Source organism: Babylonia areolata, chromosome 21 (genome assembly GCF_041734735.1).
Source record: "Babylonia areolata isolate BAREFJ2019XMU chromosome 21, ASM4173473v1, whole genome shotgun sequence".
NCBI lineage: Eukaryota > Metazoa > Mollusca > Gastropoda > Neogastropoda > Buccinidae > Babylonia > Babylonia areolata.
The window spans coordinates 36600039-36609959 of NC_134896.1; the positions used below are offsets into that span (position 1 = coordinate 36600039).

General features: G+C 44.7%; 1 protein-coding gene across 1 annotated transcript in view; it reads left to right on the plus strand.

The window, feature by feature from the left end:
• The window catches only part of LOC143295792 (uncharacterized), a 49317-nt gene extending 40509 nt beyond the window's left edge, over nt 1–8808 (plus strand). The window contains exons 2-3 of the mRNA XM_076607410.1: nt 5675–5857; nt 7252–8808. Of these exons, the coding sequence (XP_076463525.1) occupies nt 5675–5857; nt 7252–7889 (821 nt within the window). The 3' untranslated portion in view covers nt 7890–8808. The remainder of the gene's footprint in view (nt 1–5674; nt 5858–7251) is intronic.
• The last annotated feature ends 1113 nt before the right edge of the window (nt 8809–9921 follow it).

Sequence of the window (9921 nt, forward strand, 5' to 3'; positions counted from 1 at the left end):
ATACTTCATCAACATCCACACCACAACTGAGCAGGGGGTTGGGGGGAGAGAAGGGGGGGTCCGATTTAGGACACTGATCATCCACCCGGGGGGGGGGGGGGGGTACCTATGGAGGGGGAAAGGTTGGTTGTGTGTGTGTATGTGTGTGTGGGGGGGGGGGGGGGATTTGGGACGTTACACCGGTAGTAGCTAGTTATCAAGCAAGCAAGCAAGCAACCCCATCAGGCGTCAGTCCTCTCTCTCTTGGCTACTTTGAAACCCTTCCAAAACAAACTTACCCTTTGATCGGCCTGCCACCAAGGCACGGCACTACTAAACCCGACCCCTCCAGACATAGAGAGAGAGAGACCGAGAGAGAGACAGAGAGAGAGAGACAGAGAGAGAGAGAGAGGACAGAGACAGAGAGAGAGAGACAGAGAGAGACCGAGAGAGAGATACAGAGAGAGAGAGACCGAGAGAGAGATACTGAGAGAGAGAGAGATACAGAGAGAGACCGAGAGAGAGACACAGAGAGAGAGAGAGAGAGAGGATAGAGACAGAGAGACTATGATTATACATGCTTTTTGTTTATTTGTAGGTTTGTTTTTTGTGTGTTTGTTTGTGTTTTTTTGGGGGGGAGGGGGGGAGTGTATCTCTTTTCTTGTGTGTGTGTGTGAGAGAGAGAGAGAGAGAGGGGGGGGGGACACAAGCGTTTGATTGGCTGATTCACACTCCGACGCGCACGTGCGTTATAGTGACCGGAGGGGGTTCGGGGGGGGGGGGGGGGGGGGTGGACGGGACGGGATGGGGTGGGAGGTGGAGAGTTTTGGGTTAGCGGAACGGACAATACCACTGTTGATGACTGGCTGCACCTGTTCCTAATTAGAATTACCTTCCTCGGACGTTCGGAATGGGTTACAGCTGACCTGACCGAGATTATTTTGGCAGGGGTGACGGAGTGGAGAGGAGAGGGGAGGGGGTGTTGGCTTTGTTGGTGGTGGTTAATGTAGGGGGGCAACAACACTGTGGAGACGAGAGGTGTGTCGGCATAGGGCTTGGAAATTTCGTAGGTGAAACAAGGTTTCAACAACAACATTTTTCCGATCTCCCAGGTCTACTTGTGTGCAGAACTACTAGTGCCTGCACCCCCTTCGTGTGTATGCGCACGCAGAAGATCAAATACGCACGTCAAAGATCCTGTAATCCATGTCAGCGTTCGGTGGGTTATGGAAACAAGAATATACCCAGCATGCACACCTCCGAAAACGAAGTATGGCTGCCTACATGGCGGGGAAAATAAATAAAAACGGTCATACACGTAAAATGTTACATGTCTGTCTGAGTGTGTATGCGTGTGCGTCTGAAATCTGATTGAATGACACAGGAAACGAATGATGAGCGCCCAGCGGCAGCCGTCAGTCGGCTCTACCCAGGTAGGCAGCCTATGGTGCAAATGTCCCCGTGTATGTAAAGCACTTAGAGCTTGGTCTCTGACCGAGGATAGGCGCTATATAAGTATCCACATCAATCAATATAAGTATCCACATCAATTAATCATATAGGCGCTATATAAGTATCCACATCAATCAATCAACAACAAAAATCAAAGAACAACCACCAAAAAACCACTTTGTTAAAACACACACAAAAGACACAGGCACAGACACAGGCACAGCCTCACACACACATACACACGCCCCCCACCCCCCACCCCCACTCCCCACCCCCCTCCACGCGCACGCGCGCACGCACGCATACAAAGAGAGAGAGAGAGAGAAAGAGACTGGACACTGGAATTATTTATTGTCATTGCCAAGAAAGGTCTTTTGACAAGGGGGCAACAACATAAATCCATATATTTTAGCTTCAAAACAACAGAACACTATATTCTTTTCTGAACCCTTCAGTCAGTTTAAACCAAGAAAATATGCAATACTTGGAAACACTTAAGTCACATCCTGACAAAAACTCAACGAAACGGAACTAAAGAAAAACAACAATGTAATGATAATAAAATACCAAAATGAATGGAGACTGACTCGACCATCCCTTCAAAAATACATCAAACCAATACATACTGCCTCAACAATACACTCAATTATGCAATGTTATGTTTTCTGTTTTATCCAAATAAAATAGCAACTTCTTTACTAACTATAATTAAGTCTCTTCTATACTGTTAATACTATTCTGACTTATGTACCTTTGTCTCATTGTTTGAGCTTCTGCAATGAATTTAGCGACAGATCTAATTATGATTTCATTATCACATGACAAAACAGTAACAACATCATGGCTTTTAGCCATCTCTGTTTTAAAGAATATGCATTTTGAGAGAGAGAGAGAGAGAGAGAGAGAGAGAGAGAGAGAGAGAGAAAGGGATAGGGAAGCTTTGACGCTTTGATGTTTTACTGTCATTGACTGCACAGTCCTCGTGACAGGGGGGATTCAAATACAATACAATACAATACAATATCAAGAGATATAAGATCAAACAAACCAACAAACAAAATGTAAATCAACATTCTGATCACATGCACAATTAGCGCGATTATAGAAATTTAGACCAACATGAAACAGCTGATAACATCTGTCAGCTCGACCATCCATAATGAACTTTATTGCATACACATACACACATTCACGCGTATGTATCAAATTATCAACAAATGACATATCCTGCAATGGTTGGGTTTTTTTCTGAGAGTGACTAACAATAGTCGCAATGTAGTTTTGTGCTCTTTTTTTTTCATGCTTGGGCATCTGAACATCTGTTCAAAACCATTTTGTGTATGAGTGTAAATCTTATGAGTCTATTCGTAAAAAAGGTATTCTTTTTGAGAAAAAGGTGGTAGAAAGAGAAGATGTGGTAATGTTGCTTAGGTCGAATGATGAAGATATCATAAAATCATTGGCTATATATATTTCAGAAGCATGGGATTTGAGAGAGAGAGAGAGAGAGAGAGAGAGAGAGAGAGAGAGAGAGGTGGGAGGGGGACGGAGAGACAGGAACAGAGACAGAGATAACATTCTAAAGCAATTTAGAGAACACACACACTCTCTCCCTCTCCCTCTCTCACTTTCTCTCTTTAACTCACTCAGTTCGGCCAGTCCTCTCTTCTCCTCTACACAGACCCCTCGGATGTCCAGTGGGTGTCTGAATGACCCAACCTTTAGCTTCCGTCGTCAGAACTGTGGTATTCTTTGTCAACATTCACCTCTTCAGTATAAGAGCCTTCCGCTTGCAATATTTTGATGGTGGTAATTGGGGTGAAACGCTGTTAACGTCGTCTCTTTCGCCGTTCGTATGGAGAGAGTTAATATTCTCTCTGCGTCCTTCTCCTCCCTCTTCCTCCTCTTCCTCTTCCCCACTCTCCAGTTTCTCATCATCCTCTTCGGTATCATTCTTTTCCTTGTCTTTTCGTTCCTCTTTCTCATTCCTCTGTGTGCGGACATCGGTCATGGAAAGAAAAACAACTTCAAAAAAAAAAAAAAAAATCTAAGATTCAAGATTCAAGATTCAAAGATTCAAGATTCAAAAACTTTATTACTCAAGGATAAAGATTTTAGGCATTGCCTAGTCTTCCAATCTGTCTTTGTGACAAAAAAAAAACAGTAACGATAAGACACAACAATAATAACAATGGTAAATACTACCACTACCACTACCACTACTACTACTACTACTGATGATAATTATAATACCAATCAACCAATCAATAATGAAGGGAACACTGTCACACACTCTCACCCACCCACCCACACACTTATGCACACACTCATCCCAAACACACACACCCTTATGCATATACACATTTGCACATATACCCACATGCAAAAAGAAGAAAAAGAAGAAGACAAACAGAAAGAAAGAAAGAAAGAAAGAAAAACAACGCCACAACACGAGCATTTCGGCTTGAGATGTTCGCGGAATATATAGCTGATCCACAGCTCTCCTTGTTTTCCTGGGTAGCCGTGGAGTGTTTGTATTATTAATTTTTCTTTCTTTCTTTCTCTCCTCATTTTCTGGGTAGCCGCGTTTATTTCTTCTCTCCCCTTTCAACACTTGTCCAGGCATTGTTGCATAATAGTTCATCTTCCAGAACATGTTGGAGGCTAGAAAACAGACCGGAGCGAAGGATTCATACAGATGAGTGTAAACAGAAGCGATGATTATACAAGTTTGTTTTGTTTGTTCGTAGGTTGTCGTTTTTTGTTGTTGTTTCGTGTGTATTTTGTTGTTGTTTTATGTGTGTTTTGGGTTTTTTTTTGTTGGTTTGGGGTTGTTGTTCTTTTTTGGGGGGAGGGGGGTAGAAGGGGGGGGGGGGGTGAAGGGGATGTATCTTTTTTTCTCTGTGTGTGTCTGTGTGTTTGTGTGTCTGTGTGTGTGTGTGTGTGTCTGTGTTCGGTCTGTCTTGTTACATTTTTTTTTCTGCTGTATTGTCTTTCTTCTTGTGCTCCTTCTTCCTCTTCTTCTTCATCATCATCGCTTTCTCCTCCTCGTCCTCCTCCACTAGTCGGGCACTCACATACAACTGTTTCATGACTTGGTGTTGTTTTTTTTTTGGTTTTGGTTTTTTGTTGTTGTTTTTTCTTTTATCGTCTAGAGTTTTGGTCCTTGGTGCAAACAAATCTTACAATACACTGCAGCAATAAACAACTGAAACATTCAGCACAACAAGCAGAAGTTTACAAAGCGCGCGTCTAATCGTAGTATGTTCACAAAACTGGCTGCAATAAACAAAACACCACCAGTACTAAAATGTTTGGTACTTTATGTGAGCAGCTCGTCTAAGTGCCGAGAAACTCTTCTAGCCCAGATAACTTGGTACAGCAGCTGCCTCCTCTGCTGTTTTGACGGTCATAGTCGGACACGACTGATTCTACCCACCGAGAAGGCGCCATCTCAGAATCATGGTTTGAGTGTGCGTGCTAGCTATCTGGGCATCAGTTCATGTTACACTCACTCGTCTGGGTGTCGGTCGCTTACATCACAGCTCGCGTCACCCGATTGATGCGAGTTTTTGCTCACGTAACTCATTTCAGTTTTTAAACCTCTAAATGGGATAGCGACTGACTATCATACACTTGTGCCTGTCTTTCTTTCACAGGCACAAGTACATTAAATACCTTCCTTTGATTAAATGGTGGTGCTAGATCTTAAAGGAAATTGGGACGAGGAGCTTTCGGCTTTACAAACTTATAGTAATATGCATCTTTCAGTGTCGGGAGACTATGGAGTTGGTTCTCTTGGTGATGTTTCCTCTCCAGAGCACAAAGCCCGGGTAGGTAGATATGGAGGACAGACTGTTACCTATGCAGTAGCCCCCCCCCCCCCCCCCCCCCCCACACACACACACACACCCCACCACACACACACACCCCATCCCCCACTCCCCACCACCACCACTTCCCTTATACATATTAGTAGTAGTAGTAGTAGTTCTTTTTTATGTATTTATTTATTTTTATTGGGTTTTTTTATATTTTTTTTTCTTTTTTTTAAATTATTATTATTACTCAAGGCCTGACTAAGCGCGTTGGGTTACGCTGCTGGTCAGGCTTCTGCTTGGCAGATGTGGTGTAGCGTATATGGATTTGTTCGAACGCAGTGACGCCTCCTTGAGCTACTGAAACTGAAACTGAAACTTTCTCTCGTTGTTTGACATGCCTGTTACTGTGTGTTTCGTGACAGGCACGTTGGTGTCGGGGCTGACGGTGCTGTGCGGGAGCCACGTGCGGGTGGTCGGGGGCAGCCGGCGGACGGTGGTGTGCACCAACACGGGGGTGGCCCTGCTGCAGTTCTTCCTCACCTTTCTGATGCTGCTGGGCTGGATCTGGTCCATCATGTGGGGAACCGCCTTCCTCTCCATCTCCAGTGAGCTGGTCATCATGTGGTGGTGGTGGTGGTGGTGTGGTGTTGTTGTTGTCATTGTGTGTTGTTGTTGTTGTTGTTGTGGTGGTGGTGGTTGCAGTGTGGTTTAGGCGATGGCAACGTCTCCTTTTCCGCGTTTAAGGAGTTCTTAAATGCCCGAGATACACCAAAATAAAATGATTTAAACAAAGTTATCACTGCAGATACCGCAATTGATCCATCGCGCTTCAAAAAGCATGCTTAAATGTTGATTTTTGAACGTCATTAATAGATCCGCAATAGTGCTACTAGTAACTAAGGCAATTTCTTCCCACCTGAACATGATGGGTTCGAATCTGCTCTCATGCCTTTTTTTTTTTAACCCGAAGCTTTACAATAAACACAGAACACATTTTAACGATTGAATTTATTTGTTTCTTATCTTTTTCTTTTTTTTTAATGTATGAGAGTGAGTCTTGAAGGCCTTGCCTTTCTTGTCTTTTTATTGCTGCTACTGCAACGTCGGGCCCGGTTAGTACTTGGATGGGTGACCGGGTGCTGTTGGCAACCTTTATAGGCCCAACACTCGGCTTATATCACAGATTGACATTAAGTTTACATTTGGGCCAACAGCAAAGTGAGAGCTGTATTATCAATGGTTTCTCCAGTCAATGGGAAACCATTTACAGCTTAGTCTTTTGTGAAGGACTATGGCTCTCAAACTAGGAGGCAAAATTGCACTGGCTCTTAGTGCTGCAGCCTTGTGGGCTAGTTGGCCTTTGGGAACCATCCCAACGCCGACTGTCCTAAAACCCTCTTGGCCGAGAGAGTAGGGATATGTACTTGGGCAAGACACTCTCCACTATAATCAAATTCTAGCCCAAATAGTCGGAACAGCAGTTGCCTCCTCTGCTGTTCTGGTGGTCATAGCTGACTATCATATAATTATATATATATATATATATATATATATATATATATATAGATAGATAGATAGATATATATATAACTGCTGCAGCTGCTATAGCGACGACTACTTGGGAAGATCAAAGCAGTGGAAGGAGAAGACTGGGCCCTAACTTCCTTTTGACTTTGGGACATATAATCCTTTTTACTCGTAAGACAAAAAAAAAATTCATGGACATATACACTCATGATACGCCTCCCCATCATATATTTTTCATGCTGTCTTGTCCTGTTACACAAAGGTAGTCGACTTCTTATGGTCCCGTTACAATACAGTATTCATCTTTATGAAATTAATTTTAGAATTGATCTTTCCCAGTCACTGTCCGCCACTTTCTGTACCCGTCTTTTAGCAGTGAGTCATATACATTCATAATACGCCTCCCCAACATGTATTTTTCAGTTCTGAAGAAAACCAAATTTAAAAAAACACTTCTACTGTGTGTTTGCAGAGGAATACTACAAAAAAGAACGCGGGCTGGAGCAGAGGTCATCATCGCAAGGAGGACCACCCAAAGCCTCCCCCGTACAGAAAAGGGAGCACGTGAACAGCAATACTCCTTCTTCTCGTCACCACTCCCCCACCACCCTTTCTTCAACTGCTGCTGCTTCCTCCTCTCGGAACCACGCCCCTAGCCACGCCCCAACCGCATCATCATCAGCAGCAGCAGCAGCAGCAGCGGAACAGCCCCATTCTCACCGAAACGGCCTGTCAGTCAACGTGGTGGGCGGGGCTTTACCCATGACATGTGACCTGTACAACACGCCCTCCACCTCCACCTCCTCCTCCTCATCCGCTGTGAGGAGTCAGCCAATCATAGTGCTGCAAGAGGCCCCTGTCATCGTCAACCATTCTGACGTCACGTCCCAACCGTCAGCCACCTTGATGAACGCACGTACGCGGCACGAAAAGCTGATGAGGCGCCGGATGTCGGACAACGAGTTGTCGCCCTTCATTTTGACAAACGAGAGGTTGGAGTCCATCGTCATCCACGACGCTCCTGTAGTACGGCCTCAGCGAGGACCAGAGGCTTCCCAGCGTCTTGGGGAGTCCACCGCTTCCAGCCTCCCCTCTCTGCCCAAGTCATAATCAGGGAGAAGCCGACCGACGATTCACCAGCCCTTGTGCAGACAGTGTGGTGGGTGTGTGGACATGTATGTACTCGTTGCCTTGAAGCCCGGATTTCCAAAGAAACCCCGCAGAGGAACACTGTCTGAAAAGGTGCAGCCGACATAATACACTCTACAATCAGCAACTTGTTTTGTAAAGATCATAAATGGTATATCTTCAAGTATTTTTGGCTCAAGTGAAATCGTTGAATTTTGGCGTTTTCACCTCCGTTGATATGACTTGCTTTTTTTTTTCCTTTTTTTTTACCTGGAAAGGTCACGTTTTGTTTCATCTCTGCATGGTTGGCACTGATTATGCATGTTTATTCAGGTTTGCAGAAACATTCCGCATCCACGCCATCAGTTAATAAGAAGTAGAAGAAGAATGAGCTTGTCACTCGATCAGCAGTCAAAGTATAATACGAATTATTGTTGCAGCTTTTCGAAAATGTTGAAAATGCACAACTTTCTAATCGTGGGTATTCTCCTCTACGCCACTTGTCAGCTATAGTTTCGCAAAAGGAGTGCCTTCATGGGCGATGATCATTCCGTTTGTTACTTCCTTTCCCGCAGTCCTACAGCTGCGCGCGTTTATAAATAACGTCAAGAGTGGGTTTGGGTCAGAAAGCAACGCTGGAATGAAGTGTGATCAGTTATCATCAAAGACAAGCAGGCGTGGCAGAGGAGAAAGACGAGACACTATCTGGTAGAGTTGAGTTTAACGACCTATCGGCAGTAAGCCCTCAAAACCTTTCACCGCCAGTCACTTTAGAGTACAAAATTCCCTTGTGGTATAAACACAGAAAAGACAATGGCTAAGAATAGCTGGGGATTCCCCCTGCGATGTATAGAAAATATGGCCTATCCTACCACCGAACATTAAGAGCAGTAGGTTCATGGATAACAGACCAATGATTGGTCACCTTTCAGTGACATGGGTCCTCTACCATCATCTCATCTCATCTATCCCATGACCCGTGGGTGGGTCGTTGGGGCACCATGGATGACTGCCTGGTCAGCTCGCGCCACCTGCCTCGGTCCTCAGCGGCCCTTTGAGTTGTGGTAAATGGCAGGCCCGTCCACTCTTTGATGTTGTCCTCCCACCGCTTTCTCTGTCTGCCTCTCTTCCTCCTTCCTTGTACGGTACCCTGCAGGATGATCTTGGCTAGGCCGTCTGATCGTGTGACGTGTCCATACCAGCGGAGCTTGCGTTCCTTCACTGTGGTTAGCAGGTCTTTGAATGGGCCAATGGCGTTTTGAACTCTTCTTTTCACTTCCTCATGCCTGTGCATAAATGCGAGCTTGGCGGTGAAAGGGTTATGGTCAAGTTGTTCTGGACAGATGTCCGGCAGTAGTCGTTTTTCAGTGGTTGAAGATGAGACACTGTCGTTCCCAGTACATTTTTACAGGTGCACGTATGGTAAGAGATTTATGATGATAGGAAGAGCTCCGTTGCAATCTAAGTCAACCGTTTCCCGTCTGAGACAACTTTTGTCTGGAACGCCTTTCGTAACACTGCTGAGTTTTCTGTCCGGAACGATAGAATTGACGCAGCTCAATGCAAGGAAAGGATCGAGCTTGCCTTGTCACCCCCAGAATGATCGCGGGACATATGACTGACCAGCGTTGTCTGAAACAAAACAGGCGAGACTTTCGCTTCCCACTTCATTGATTTCCTAACATCGTGTTACTGATGTCAGGAAGTTGGTAGCAATGATTATCGGTGTGCCACACAGAATAGTACAGGATTAAATAAAGACTTATAATGTTTCAACGAACACTGCACTGAACCATTCGGAGAAAACTGACTGGCTCATCTTACTCGGTTGTCAGTATACTGACATTAGGGCATTCAGAACGCTCCTTACTGCTCACACACCGACAGCCATGTCAGTTCAGATCACGTTATTGGTTGAAAGTTAGAAGAAACTACAGTAATTCGTAAATAATGCAAAGGTTTATGAGTTTATGACAGTAATAATTCGTAAAAGACTTCAAACAAAAGAAAATAA